This window comes from Mastacembelus armatus, chromosome 12, assembly GCF_900324485.2.
Source record: "Mastacembelus armatus chromosome 12, fMasArm1.2, whole genome shotgun sequence".
Taxonomy (NCBI): Eukaryota; Metazoa; Chordata; class Actinopteri; order Synbranchiformes; family Mastacembelidae; genus Mastacembelus; species Mastacembelus armatus.
In genome coordinates this window covers 16,255,867-16,271,142 of record NC_046644.1, presented here as the reverse complement: position 1 = coordinate 16,271,142, position 15,276 = coordinate 16,255,867, and the positions used below count along the sequence as shown (strand labels likewise).

The 15,276-nt window shown below is 40.4% G+C and overlaps 1 protein-coding gene across 5 annotated transcripts in view; it reads left to right on the top strand.

The window, feature by feature from the left end:
* garnl3 (GTPase activating Rap/RanGAP domain like 3) overlaps positions 1-15,276 on the top strand; it is a 51,529-nt gene that overhangs the window by 31,993 nt on the left and 4,260 nt on the right. For 2 of the 5 annotated variants that reach the window (XM_026297255.1, XM_026297257.2), the window contains exons 7-28: positions 901-964; positions 1,132-1,158; positions 1,516-1,591; positions 1,978-2,076; positions 2,166-2,269; positions 4,347-4,455; positions 4,628-4,673; positions 4,844-4,950; positions 5,045-5,160; positions 5,632-5,754; positions 7,180-7,254; positions 7,399-7,513; positions 7,650-7,676; positions 7,821-7,925; positions 8,671-8,787; positions 9,437-9,603; positions 9,980-10,138; positions 10,656-10,722; positions 11,005-11,112; positions 11,860-11,978; positions 12,523-12,658; positions 14,005-14,064. In XM_026297255.1, the coding sequence (XP_026153040.1) occupies positions 901-964; positions 1,132-1,158; positions 1,516-1,591; positions 1,978-2,076; positions 2,166-2,269; positions 4,347-4,455; positions 4,628-4,673; positions 4,844-4,950; positions 5,045-5,160; positions 5,632-5,754; positions 7,180-7,254; positions 7,399-7,513; positions 7,650-7,676; positions 7,821-7,925; positions 8,671-8,787; positions 9,437-9,603; positions 9,980-10,138; positions 10,656-10,722; positions 11,005-11,112; positions 11,860-11,978; positions 12,523-12,658; positions 14,005-14,064 (2,126 nt within the window). The remainder of the gene's footprint in view (positions 1-900; positions 965-1,131; positions 1,159-1,515; positions 1,592-1,977; positions 2,077-2,165; positions 2,270-4,346; positions 4,456-4,627; positions 4,674-4,843; positions 4,951-5,044; positions 5,161-5,631; positions 5,755-7,179; positions 7,255-7,398; positions 7,514-7,649; positions 7,677-7,820; positions 7,926-8,670; positions 8,788-9,436; positions 9,604-9,979; positions 10,139-10,655; positions 10,723-11,004; positions 11,113-11,859; positions 11,979-12,522; positions 12,659-14,004; positions 14,065-15,276) is intronic. The other 3 variants (XM_026297256.1, XM_026297259.1, XM_026297258.1) reach the window with 3 other exon arrangements.

Sequence of the window (15,276 nt, the reverse complement as noted above, 5' to 3'; positions counted from 1 at the left end):
AAATCCAAATATTTTACCAACTTGGAGCTGGATATAAAATGGAGCTGCTCTCCATATATGTCACTATAGGTTTTGGGCAAACCCTAAATCTTGCTTACAGTAAGTACAACTGTCTCCACCAACTCTTTAAATTAGTATAGTATTATACAAGGTTTTTTAACATACTGCAGGTATTGCAGGTACTGATGTAGAAGTATTAAAAAGACCTCATTTACAGAGGTATTTATTTATTTGCCTACTGTTGGCAGTAATGTTAATATTTTTATATCTTGCTCCATGTAATTTACTGCTTAAGCTTACATATTGTACAGCTTGGAGGGAGGAAAAAAAGTATAAACAAATTCATGCACTTGCTAAATAATTTTAGCCTGGCCAGCCAAACTAACTCTTTTGCTATTCTATATAAAGAATTGGTCTGGAATCTCTTTGGTTGACATAGATTTCGGACGCAGAGTAAACCAATCAGAGAAATTAATATGATGAAAGTGACAGTGAGACCAGCGAATGGCTAGTTTTTTTTTTTGTTGTTGTTGTAAAAACATGAGAATACACGGTGTTATCACCAGCTCTGTGCATATTTTTGAACAGCGTAAACAACAAAAGCTGTTTGTAGAAGGATTTGCGGACTTGTGACTGGCATTGAGAAATGTTATTAATGAGTCAGTGCTTATGTGCAAGGCTTGTTTAAATCTGATTGGATGACTGGAGCGTAAAGCCCGCCCCATTGCAGATTAACGTCTGTGATTCGCCTGGCTCTTTTGCTCTGTTCTGCTTGAACACTGGATGAGTACAAATGGTACAAGGAGGATGCAAAATCCCCTGTATCAAGGCTCATTTTCCTGTTTAATCTTTTGAGCTATTTCCTTTCCTTCCTCTTCCTCTTCCTGTCCCCCATCGCAGTGCAATGAACATAGACAGGTTTGAGAAAGGCCCCAGGGAGATCCTGAACCCAGAAATTCAGAAGGTGAGAGTAACACCAGAGCATCTGTCTACACTTAATGAAATATAACACTGGTCCATTTCATGCCAGGCCTGATTATCAGCACATAAGCTATATGATATCCTCAGGCTGTGTCATCTCTATCTGGAGTGCTGGTCAGTGTGAATGATAATTATGTTCTCTTTCCTAAGGATCTGCTGGTGTTGGAGGAGCAGGAGGTATGGGATGATGTGGCTTTTTGTGTGGCTTTCTAGTCACCTTCATGCACCCACATATCACAACAGATACCCATTTGTTTCTTTGTTCCATATTTATCTGGCAAAAAATCTTTAATATCATCCTATATCCTGCAGGAGCTACAAGATTAATATTGTGCCATTTTATAAATATTTCCTGCTCTAATGCGATGCACAGTAGATGCATGCTACTGGAGGAAGTCTGTGTATCTTTTTTGTCTTATTATAGAGTTTGCATGTATGTTTCTTACCAAAAAGCACTTAATGCCAACAGAAATGAATAATAAATGCAGAAGTAGAAAATGACTTCATGATTTTAACCCAAGTTTTGATTTGTAGGGTTCTGTCAACTTTAAATTTGGTGTCCTGTATGCCAAAGACGGACAGCTCACAGATGATGAGATGTTTAGCAACGGTAAATCCTTCTATTCTCAACTTTTTTCAGTGAGCACAACTATTAAAGGAATAGTCTGACATTTTGGGAAATGTTATTTAGCTTTTCTGACAAGTGTTCAATGAGAAGGTTGATACTACTCAATGTGCTGCTTCAGGTGATATTTTCCTTAGCTTAGCATAATGACTGATATGGTGGCTAACCTGGCTGGGAGCCTGTGCTTCATATTGAGTAGACATACATGACAATGTTACTCATCTTCTCAGATCACTCTTCTTGAGAAAGCAAATAAGAGTATTTCCCACAATATCAATCTCTGTCAAAATCCATATTAACATTACAGTATGCACTACAAAAGAAGAAATCTGCTAAATTAAGATTGACATAAATTACTGTTTGTGTTTTAGAGGTGGGGAGTGAGAGCTTTGATAAGTTTCTCAATCTGCTGGGTGATTCCATAACGCTGCAGGGATGGGCAGGTTACCGCGGAGGACTCGACACCAAGAGTAAGAGAAGCCACATCTGCTGAATCACGTTCAAATGAACAAGTAAACGTGTTTCAATATGCAACTGTCTTTGGTGTCTTTACTTGCAGACGACACTACAGGAATCAAGTCCATCTACACAGTGTATCAGGGCCATGAGCTCATGTTCCATGTGTCCACCATGCTACCCTATTCTAAAGAGAACAAACAGCAGGTGAGCACCCACACACTGTAGTTGCTCATTCTATATATATAAAACTACCAAACACAAGCTGGCTGTTGTGAGGACAGTGTTAACTAACACTCAATCAGCTTGTTCATCACTTTGGTCCAGGCTGAAATGATCGGATGTATTCACATGAAAGTTTGTGCCCAGTAGGTAAATTTTATTGATTTTTCTGACGACCTGATTTTTCCCCTAGTGCCACCATGAGATATGAATGGTGGCACTAGAGCACCACTAAAGCATTTGGTGCAGAAGTTCTCTGGAGGATGAATTGTACTAGCTCAGTTGAACCTTTTCACTTTTCAGAGCATAACCTCGGTATACTGGTATTTGAGAAACTGCACACATTTTAAGTGCACACTGGTCATCTGTCTTAATGTCAGATTCATTTATCAGACAAAGCCATGATGGAAAGCCAGTACAATGGCAGCGAACCTGGGGAAAAAATGTGGTCACTCTAGGAAGAAAATGAGAAAAAGGACATTATTGCTTTACTGTAGAGCTCTGTTCTGTAATGCCGGTATTAGTGAGTATGATTTAACACTGCTGGAGTTTAGCAGATCTGACACGTAACTGGATTTGTGCTAAAGATAAAAAAGACTTTCTGGCAGTCAAAAAACAGTCAGTCTGTGCTTGTGCTGCATCTGAATGTGGCTACTAACCTGTCACTTGCTCTTATCCAGCTGAGTGACAAGAACTGCAGTCATATGACAGTATAGGTATTTCTTAGTGTTTCTGCCATGCACTGTAAAGTCATTTCTGTTTAACTGGTGAAGCTGTAGAATTAATTTAATCCAACATAATTCAAATGTATTGGATGAAAAAAAAAAAAAAGGTATATGGAGGGAACTGTATAAAATGATAGTGAGGTTATAGGAAATGTTATGTACTGATTAAAATCCAAAGGATCTATCCTCTTAGGAGTATGATCAAAATAATCTCAGAGTAGTCTCTTTCTTTGGTAATGAATGAAGTTGACATTTAGGCCTGATTGTAGACATAAAGGAAAACTCACAGAATTTAAAAAAGAAAGATTGTATCTTCCAAGAAGCATGAATTTGCTTATTAATGGTCATGGAAATCTGGCTTTGGTATGTTCTGACTGAGTGGAACTACAAGAAATGTCAAGAGGGGGTCACCAAATACATAACGATTCATCCTGTGGTGACCCAAAATGTCAACAGCAGGTTTCATGGGAATCTATATTTTCACCAACAAATAGTTCAACAGGGAGAAATTTTGATTTGATGGGATTGAAAGACAAAATGTCACTGTTGAATTCATCCTTTGGTGACCATGTGACTGTCTGACCAATAGTGCTTAAGATGTCTTTCCTTTTGCATACATTATCATCACATACCTAAATTGTATTACTGTATTAAGGGACATATATATGAAGTTGTATAATATGACAGGGGGAGGATGGTTGGTCTAGACAATATAATAATAAAACAAAATACAGATACAGGCAAAACAAAGGTGAGACTGAAGTTATTGCAGTAAAAATGTGGCTGCTGCCTCTGAAGTTTTGAGATCAAAGAGCTGAAATTATCACCACTTCTCACAGTGTTTCTGGTGTGAGAGCTATGAAACTGTTTGCTGCTAGAATGACACCCTCTTCTCCACACTTACATACACACTGTGCCCTCATCCTTGCAGCTGTACTCAGTGTCTCATCCACAGGGTGATGCAGGGCATTTCACTTTACAGCTTCTATTCAATATTTTTGTGTTATTGGATGAAATAACTACTTTGACATGAAAGGGGTCATGTGTTGCAACAGAGCCAATGTGGGGGCGTGTCTCCTAAATGCTACAATAGGTTAAACCAAAACAGAGCTAAAAGTAGGGTCAGTATTTCATTTACATGATCAGGTGGACAGAAATAAACAAATACACAAATGATACATTTACTGATTTGTAAATACAAAACAGTTTAACTTCATTGTAACTTAAGGTGACAATGACTTCAGATTTGTTGCTTTGCTCATAATCATGAAGTACTGAGGTTACGTTGCTGTTTGGTCCTCATATTTGTTTCTTCTGTCCGATTTCTTCCCTGCCAGGTGGAGAGAAAGAGGCACATTGGAAATGACATTGTTACTATAGTATTCCAGGAGGGGGATGACGCATCGTCGTCCTTCAAACCATCTATGATCCGATCGCACTTCACCCGTATCCTTCACACCGACAAAGACTGTCAGAGAAATTAAGTGGTAATCAGTTACATGAGCCATGTTCAGAGGAGCTTTGGCAAATGAACAGATAACACATGAGCCATGTAACACTGACGTAATTGCTGTTGTCTTCCATGTATAATGATCGTTTCCTTCACTTTGACTTCCAGATATTTTTGCATTAGTTAGGTATAATAGCCAGAATGACAGTTACAGGTGAGTGGCTTTAATTAATGCTCCATCCAGACTGTTTAACTTTCTTCACCCAAAAAACTCATGACCTGATTCTTTCTGTGATGCTGATTAAACAGAATAGTTCAGTTGACTTTACCGTACTGTGTGATGTGTTTAAAAGTAGTAAAAGTATCTTCTGCTCTCTGTCACAGGTTGAAGATTTTCTCAGAGGAGAGTGTTCCGTTGTTTGGACCCCCTCTTCCTTCCCCGCCTGTATTTACTGATCACCAAGAATTCAGGGACTTTTTATTAGTCAAATGTAAGAAAAGGCAAATAAACATGTATGGTTAATAAATCTGCATCATTTGTGTTTTTGTAATTTTCTTTTTCTTTTTTTTTTAAATCTCCTTCAGTAATCAATGGAGAGAAAGCCACACTGGAGACGCCAACGTTTGCCCAGAAGCGTCAGCGAACCCTTGACATGCTGATCCGCTCGCTTTACCAAGACCTCATGCCCGACCTGCACAAGGTACAGCTGCTTTCCTGACATTTGGTCTAATTTGAAGACCTGTTCTTGGATTCATGGATGGACGTATTCTCAGGCCATCCAGGTTTTCTCCTCAACCTTCTCCTTGTCACTAACAGTCACTGGCAGTGACTGTAGCCACTGCTGAGTTGTGTTCTGCTGTATCCCACTGCAGCCCTAGGTCTGCCTCTGCGTATTGCACCACACTGGATACTACTGCAATGCTGACTTTCTCAGCAGGGCTTTCTCTCCTCACATCACTTTTGTTCTTATTTCTCTTGGTTTTTCCTCCCTCCTTTCACTGTTTCTCATAACATGACTTAGTTTTCACTGTGTTTCACTGCGGCTAATCTCACCTCCTGCCAGGGGCAGGGTCTAAGACCCCTTTCTGCTTTCTCTTTGTGTGTGTGTGTTTGCGTGTGTGTGTGTGTGTGTGTGTGTGTCACATTTTGGGTGTTGGTGTTCCACGTTTAGGTTCCTTTTTCTCCCCAGAACATGTTAAACCGACGGTCGTTCAGCGACGTGCTTCCCGAGTCTCCAAAATCAGCACGAAAGAAGGAGGAGGCACGGCAGGCTGAATTCGTCAGAATAGGACAGGTAACCAAGTAAAACATGCAAACACATGCACAAACACATGAAGGCGGAACAGCCAGAGCTCTGCAGCTATAAAACCAGTGAAGTAAAGAAAGAAAAAGCAATAATAGAGTTGTTTAATTCAAAAAACATGGTTAACAGGACATTGCATTACTGTTGGAGAGGGCTGGCCCTTATGTTATGGAACCACTGTACCTGAAGTACATAAACTAGCTTCACCTCAACCAACTACAACAGTAAAATGTTGATTACAGTACATATTGTTGCTTCAGTATTAACAGTCTGTTTAACAATCTTCTATGTTGGTTTCTGGTTGCTTGTGGCAGCAATGTCAGGTGTAGTGATTTCAGTGTACAAATCTCCAGACTGGGATCCAAACCTCCAGGGTGCCTGGCCTAAATTGACCGATTTAAGGTTGATAAACATGAAATGATAATGTCTGTGAACTAAAGAAGTATTCTGAATTGAAAAGTGTTTTTAGTCCATGCACATACCGCGAGAAAAAAATCAAGTTATCAAAGTCAGTACCTTTTTTAAATTGTAAGGCATGTTTATGCCTACAAAGTAATTCTCTCTTTATTTTCCAGCCCTTGTTCTTCTTTGTGTTACTCTTTGTGTTGACTAGCTTGTGTATATCTTGTTTCTGCTGCTCTGCTCATAAACACAATGTCAAGTCAATGACACTTTGTGTTTTAGAGCTCAAAAACAAAGAAAGGTAGATGTGTTGAGTCATAGATTATCCTGTTATGTTGAGATGGGGCTTTTGTCTACAACCACACTGTCTCTGTATGTTCACTCATTGTGTGATGCACATTATACACAATGATTTCATGTTTACACGGATGGCTGATCGATCCAAATATGTGTGTTTTTATGGATATTTCATCCAGAATGGCAAAGTACACTGCAGTCTGAAACCATTGTACTCTTGGTTGGTGGTAGTTTCATTATCTGCAGATTGCCTATTTATGCGGATATGGAACTGGAAATGGCTGACTGTGCAGCTTGGATTAGAAACTGTCAATCTGATCAGATGGTTGCTGATTGAACATTTGTGCTAACTGCATTCTATTTGAACTTTGAACTCACTACACATTTTATTTCTTATGACATTTTTTTACTGTTGCCATTCTGGTTGTTCAAACCATTTTCCGCCTCAGTGTCTGTCACAGTTCTCACGGCCTGAACAAGCAAGGAAACAATAATGGCTGGCCAGTTAAATGTTAGTGATGGGATGCAATAACCCAGCAAGGTCAGAGAGCTGCTGTGTTTCTTTCAATGGTTATATGCATCATGATTCACATGCATTACACACATATATCCTGTGCAGGGCCCAAGATTTAAAAGGTTTTTCCAGACACTCTTTAAAAAAAGGTTAGGGTTAGTAAAACCATGAGTTGGTCATGTCTGATGCCATTTCTTCTCCAGGCTCTGAAGCTCAAGACTATTGTCAGAGGAGATGCCCCAACTAGCCTTGTTACCACTGGCCTGTGCAGAAAAGAGGTGAGTCCCTGAGATATTTTTGAGAAATTTCATTGCACTTGTCCCTTTTCTTTTTATTTTTTTCACCAAAGCGAGTGGTAAATAATTGTAATAGCCATATTTATGTGTACAGTCATATTGCCTGCATGTTTATCTCCTCTGCAGCCATGGGAGTCCCAGTCTTTCTGCAGCACATTTCCCTTTGAGATTGTGTGTGCTGACTCCTGGGGACAGTCTTTGCTGGTTGCCACTGACACAGCAGGGGTCATGCTGCTGGATGGTGAGGTCATATCTCAAAATCGTCCTATGTTCTCTAACCTAAAGCCACCCATCCATATCCATTCAATACTGCACTCAGCAGAATGCCAAGACCAGCAGTTAACTCACTGATGATAATGATGTTGTCCATGTTTTAGGCCCTGATCCAACTTTGTCCAACTCTGGTGAGTGTCCCAAAATCGATTCTCCTGTTTTTTGCTCAGCTCATTCTTTTTTTCTTTTTTTTTTACAAATACTTCAAATTCAGTTATGACATTGTTCAGACTTTACCCAACTTTTTGTGATGTATTATTTGTGTTGCGTTTCAGAGACGCAGACTCTGCCTCCGGTTCAGGTGTTTGACAAAACCATGGTGGTGAAGCAGATGCATGTTCTCGAGCCTCAGGACCTGCTTATCACCAGGGCTGACAAAGGTAAAGAGAACACTCCTTACGCTCTCCTCTGTGGATGTCAGACTGCTTCCCCTGGTTAACATCCTTTGCCATCCTCTCATTTACTCCATATTTTCAGCATAACAGTATTTACAGCCCATTTTCTTTCTCATTTTCCCATTCCTCTCTCTTATTTCATATCTGCCATTTATTTCTGTATTGCTCAGTCCATACTTAGCCTTTCCACATCCATTATGTTAGTGAACACATTGATCTCTTGCTGTGATCTAAGAAAGCTGACCTACAGAGAACCAATTCCTGTTAAGATTGTGTGTCTGTTTATCCTGGGGGATGGGACTGACTGTCAGACCAGAGTGGGCTTTATAGGACTGAAAAAAATGTGGATCAATTCAAAAAATAAATACTTACCAGCAAAAAAAAAAAAGACATATAGTATAAAAAAGAAGTAATTGTGTACTAACAGTCAGCTGCATGATGTGTGTCATGTTTGTTCCAACCAAAAGACCATGTAATTAATTACCCTGCAGATGATTAGCTAACCCCAATATTGACAAACAGGGTTTTGATAATGATTTTGTGATGGCAGCGTTTGTCACGACTGTGTGGGCTTTGGTAAAGCTTCTAAGACAGCACAAGCCTTAAGAAGCCTTCTAGTAATCTCCATGCAGTACATTATTATTTGCATGTTGGAGATTGATAAAAAATAGATGGCAAATTAAGAGTAACCTCCATGCAAAACAGAAGTGGCTTTGTTTTTTGTTTCCAGGGAAGGACGCTCGGCTCTATGTGTTCAGACTCAGCACGCTCAAGAGAGGCCTGGAGGAGAGGCAGCTCGTCAGAGGCAAGTGTGACAGCCGGGAGAATAAACTGGAAAAAACTAAAGGTACAACACATTACATTCAACAATTTACAGAATGTAAAAAATAAAAACATGAAAATAAATCACGGTAACAAACAAGCCAAAATTCTCAATAATCCAGCTCATCTAAAGACATTTTTAGGTTCCAGAGTTAATATTTAATACAAATGCATTAATCTTTCGTCTAGTTCAAAAGATAATTTTAGAGAGGTTTGAAGTTTACCTTTTAAGTATTCCAATAAAATTAAATAAATATATTTATGCTTTATTAAAGATACATTTTTTGTTCAAATAAGCAAATCTATCAGTTTTCTCTTAACAGATGTTTGGGACCTCATTCTCACTACCACCATCCACATTTCAGACAGGATGTTTATAACTAGTAAATGAATTTAATTGCGCTTCCAAGTGTTTTTTCTTTTTTAATTCATTTCTGATGAAAAAGTAACATATGATCAGGCTAAAACATTATTTTTATATATTTTGACCTTTATGAACATCCTTTTTTGCATTGCAAACACAAAACCTCTGACCTACTGCTGGTGCCGTGTCAGCTGTCTGCTGGATAATTGATCTGTGGGATGATGAAAGGGAATAACTCCTACAGCACAGCACATGTCCAATGTACTTTTCTGTCCCCACCCCACCCCTGTCCTCCTGCTCTTTGTGCCAGGCTGTCATTTGTACTCTATCAACACTCACCACGGCTCAGAGCTGAGGATAGTAGCAGCCATCAGGAACAAGCTCCTCCTCATAACGAGGAAACATCCACGTTTCGAGGGCTTCAGCTCCATCGCCACAGGAACGGACTCACCGGTGGAGGAGTTTCAGTACATACGGGTACAACAAGCTCTACATCACTGAGGAAAAAAAGAACAGTTGTATGGATCTAAAAATGTTTTTGCTATTCATTAAAAAAAGAAACTTCTGTAAATGTTCTCTCCACACCTTATTATATACCCTAAAACAGGGGTTTTAAATGTGTGGCCACCACTGGAGCAGAGACTGTCACGCAGAACTCAGGCAATTAAGGTGGTTTGAATCAAACATTGTGTACATTGTAAAGCTAACTTGGTCAAATTTGACGCAGATTTGATACAATATGATACAAATCTTTAGTCTCAGTGGGGCTTTATCACATATAGCATAGTGTCAGACTTTCAAACCAGTCCATACATATGAGCACTGAGGTTCTCATGTGCCATCTACCCATCAGGAGATCTGTCTGTGTGACCCGCCTGTGGTGATGGCACTGGTAGACGGGCCGACGGGGGAAAATGACAATATGATCTGTGTGGCCTACAAACATCAGTTTGACCTAATCAATGAGAGCACTGGAGATGCCTACCGGCTTCATCATGTAGACGCCAACAGGGTGAGGCACATGTGGATTTTACATACACTCATGCAACAAAGAAGTGGTGCATTTCTGTTTTTTTGTTTGTTTGTTTTGTTTCTTTTCTCTTGTGTGTGTTTTTTCTTTTGTTCGTTTTTTTTTTTTTTTTTTTTTTTAAATTTCATGTGATGTTCGCTGAAGTTGAGCAGAGCTGAGACCTTCAGTTGACCTAGTTAGTCGCTCTATTTACCTCTGATTACCAGGCTGCTTGGATGAATCAACACGTTGTCATTCACAGCCACCAGCTGGGGAGGGAGGAGAAGTGAATGAGCATGCTGGGGGATGAACAGCTGTTCTAATAAACCATCATTCTGTTTTAGCCGTTTTTCCACTCAGAGTAACCAAACTGCCACAGAAATATAGATGTTATATTATCTGAAGGGCTAACCAGTACCTCAAGGATATGTGATGTGGCATTATTTGCTAGTATCAGTCTCTTAAAGCTGACCTTTTGATGTTGTAATTTCTGCACTGAACTGGTTGTTTCTGCACACAGGTAAATTTTGTAGCAGCCATTGATGTGTATGAAGACGGGGAGGCAGGTCTGCTGTTGTGTTACAACTGTGAGTTTCCCTTGACTGATTACACAACATTTCAGATGTTGTTTGATTCAGGTCTCTGTGTCTACTGTCAAATCAGAGGCTATATGTTTTTTTTATTTCCTCTATCACTAAAGTTTAGCTTTTGTCTGCCTGTGTTTGTCAGGGAAATATGACAGGTAGCCCTAAACTTTAAGCTTCATTAAAATGCTGCTTTTAATCCATATTCAAAACACAGATGAAATAACAGTTAAAAACAAGAAACTAAAGCATTTATTTTGAAACTGCTTCCTGTGTCTTATACAGATATTTGCTACTATAAAAAAGTTTGTCCATTTAACGGCTCCACCCCGATGATCCAATCCAACACCTCCGACTTCCACTTCAGCTGGAACCAGATGCCCAATGCTATTGGTACGTTACCACGGCAACAGGGCTCCGGCCACACCCTGCCTGTGCTGTTGGCCTGGCCAGAGCTTCCCGTCGCCATGGAAACACAATGTGTAGCCACTAGCATCCAACTGGCCTATGTGATTATTTGTGTGTGTTGTTATTAATGTGGAAGGTGATGAAAAGAAAACAGTTAGTATTAAACCTGTAACTGTGACCCTGTTTATAGCATCATGCTGCTCCTCTTGGTTGTTGTGCATCCTATAATGTGCCCTCCTTTCACACACACACACACACACACACACACACACACACACACACACACTTAAAGGAGCAATAACAAAATGTGTTGAGTAATAAAACAAATGTACTGAAACATATTAGAGAACCTCAGTTTAAAAGCAGCTGTTTAAGGCTCTAATCAATATTTTTATATTGATTTAGCCAAATAAATATGTAAAAGGGGTCAGCCCTAGTGACAAACCCACAATAACATGAGCACCTGACCAGTGTTTCCATATGTGTGCAATAGAAAATGGCTGTTGCCTGCTAGAAAGGTCACCAAATGACATCACATGCATATCTCTGACACCATAACATAACTACCTATGATGTTCAAACCCTTTAGCTCTTTTTAGGTAGCACCTGTCTGATGCTTTTTGTGGGAGATGAGCAAATTTCCCAATTTCATTTCTTGTTTTTCCAGTTAAACATTGCTGGGGTGTCTCCCTGATGTCCCCTGTTGATCATTTGCTTGTCTTGTCTTGGCAGTTTGTGCATTTCCTTACATCCTGGCCTTCACAACGGACTCCATTGAAATCCGACTGGTGGTCAATGGCAACCTTGTGTATACAGCAGTGGTCCCAGAACTACAGCTGGCTGCATCACGGGTCGGTATGATGGACAGCTAACACAGTATCTTATCCATGCCCTGCTTTCCTCAGCAATGTCCACTGCATTATAGATAATCTGATTTATATTTAATTATTTTTGTCAAAAACTGGTCAGGGCATAGGTAATTAGGTAGTAGAAATGCATTTTGTGTGTTCCTGCAACATACTTGACTACACTATGGCAAGAGCCCTTCAAACCTGTAAGTGTTTTCAGTCCCCACTCTGCATCATAGAAGTAGCTGTCTCAGCTCTCTCATTTCAATCAATCTTTATTACCCCAGTGGGAAATATGGCTGGCAATCTGCATGGCTACAGAGCAGTAATACACTCGTAAATCATACACATAGATAATTTAAAACAGACCACAGTGCACCTGGCATCAAATAAATACTTTTCCTTTCTCTGTTCTTATTCAATTTTTCCGCCTCCATCCTTTTCCGTCTGTTTCCTCTTAGTATTTCCTGGCATCGCTACATGTTTGCTGTGTATGTTTATTGATCTCATTCCCTCTCCCTGTGTCCTTCTGTTTTTCCACCCACAGTCAGATATCTATTTTGTTTCATCGGCTCCAGTGAGTTCAGCCTCCAACTGCAGTTCAAGAGACACCAGTTCCCAGAGTTCCCCGCAGACGCCCACCGGCTACGAGATGCCCGTGTTTCCGTCCCCACTCGGTGATGGTAAGTCCTGCAAAGCAAAGGAATCGGAGGATGTTGATATTAGTGCAGAAAAGGTTTTGGTTTGTCACAGAGCTGTTTGACTAGACATTCTAGATGAGATACATTTACATAAAGTTATCTAAGCAGTAAGGTTGTTCAAAGCCAGAGCCTCTAGGTTTAGCTTACTACAGTTAAATCAGGTCCTGGGATGTAATTTCTGTATAATACTAACATAAAACAAACAGAAATCTCTCATATAAAAAATCCCAAACTTTAGTAGCTTCAGACTTTGGTGCACAGATGGTTCTTATTATTAGAATCAATTCTTTGCTCCATTGTTGATGTTTTTCATGGGATTTGTTGACAGCCAAAATATTGAATAACACCAGACTAATCCTTTAGCTGTTACTGGGGAACCAACTCTCGTTTTGGAGCATCCTTGAAAACACTAGTTTTCCTAAATTGAAGTCAATGATAACAGGGGTTACCTGGTTTTTGCTATTTCCAAGTATCAACAAACTGCTCATCATATGAAAATTAAATTAATGGAAACTCATGGTTGTGGCAGTGATAGGAATTAAATATAGATGTGACTGATATGGAAAATGGCTGGCAGTGATGTAAATCTGATTTGTAGATAAAGGGCCACATAATCACACATTCTTTCTCTACCACCACCTTTCAAGAGACACAATGAGTGTCCTTAGTCAGAGGATGCTTTCATGGGTGACTAAGGATCAAAATGAGCCCATCCCTCTCCCATCCTCCAGCACACTTTGACTACCTCCTGCATCTTTGCTGTATATTTTACCATTTAGAATCTCTCCTCCCCCACTAGCTGACCTCCTCCAGACTGATACCACCGTCTGAAAATCTGGCAGATTTGTGATTCTCAGATGTTGGTAATGACATCAAGTTTTGTTATTCACTATGAGCCAACAGAATGATGGATGGTGGCACGGTCAGATGTGCTCATTAGAAAGGACACAAAGTCATCCACAGATGCATCCATGTAATTCTGATGCCTGCAGTGAAGGACAAGGCTTGAGGAAAACAATTATTAAAATGTAGTGGCTGTGTAGCTGCTGCTGAACCAATGTTTTCCTGAGTCGAGTGGGTATTCACAGGTCCCATTAAGGCTAACAGGGAGGAGGGTATGGCTGTCGCCGCTGCAATTAGCTAAAGATGGACTTAGTGCTTTTAGGCTGGTTCAGGTAATCTCTCAAAGGGATTCTCAGTTCTTTCCTGCTTTATATGATTATGCATCAACAGGACTTGTACACCTAAGAGAGAACCTGTTGTGTGCCTAAATGTTTGTGCTGTGTGTTCTTCCGTTTGTGTAACCCTTTTCTTCATTCCTGGTTCAGATTCTATACGGATCCCCTATGGTACCAAGCTTTCCCTGTACATGTCTAAGGATGCTGAAGGTACTGCAGGATTTTCCCGCAACTCATCCTCAGTTCATAAAAACACTCATTATCCTGCCCCACTAACATGCACGTGCTCCCAGAGTGTATCACCCTGTCTGCTCCAAAGCGGCATGTTGACTTGAACGTTAGTTGAATGTTAAGTGAATAGTCTTCCCCATCCCCCCTTCTATCTTAACTAATTAAAGCAGGAGAGAATGGGGGAGGAGGATTTGTGAAAACTGCAAAGTCAAAAAGTGAAGCAGGGAGATATCAAGACACAGGGTTTTCAAAATTACAGCAGCAAGAGTGGAGGAGATGAAGAAGGTATGCATGAGTGCGAGGGGAGGGGAGGGGTTGTGTATATAAGCAGGAGGGAAAGAAGGATGGAGAAAAGGGAAAGAGGGAAGGAGAAGACACGTCTGCCGCAGCATGATTTACAGATTTGCACTGTCGCCATGGAGACTTTTGTCAGCCCCTCTCTTCGAGCTAAAGTGGTAGTCCAAACAGCGATGCCTCAATATGGGGCTGAGGGTGAGCAGGGGCTGTATAGCAGGAGGAGAGGGAGGGCTGAAGAAGGGGGAGCGAGGTAGAAGGGGTGCTGACAAAAATCTCATCCTCTAACCACCTGTGTGCCCTGTTGCATCTGCTCCTTGGGGACAGTTTCCTGTAATGTAATAGTAATTTGAGCAAAAATTCTTTCATTGATTTGGGTACTAGTTTCCATGCAACCCAAAACCTACAGCCAAAACAGCTTGCTGCTCAGGAGAATTTGACTTCAATTAGTGCTGAAAACACTCCTGATCTTTAAAGTCATTTAATTTTGGCAATGCCATATACTGTGACACTTCCCCTGGTCCAGAAACACCTGTGGAATATATAGATCTCTGGGATTATATATTCCAAATAACTGCACGCTTTCTATATTTTGGTTTTATTTCCATTTTTTCTGTGTGATAACACAGGTACAGTAAAGAGGCTATTTAATAACACTAACACAGTGTACCTGCCAAACATCAGTGACCCTCTGTTTTTCTCCATGACTCTTTACTCACTTCTCACCTGCTGACATTTCAGATGAGACAGTCCTCTCTGTGCAGCGTTGCCTTCACATTGATTCAGTCTCATCTATTTTACTACCGGCACTTCCTCAGTGGAGCATTGTGGCTACTGAACTGCAACAGTGCTCCCTTATGGCAAATTTGGGCACTGCAGGTTGGCACGCCACAGCTT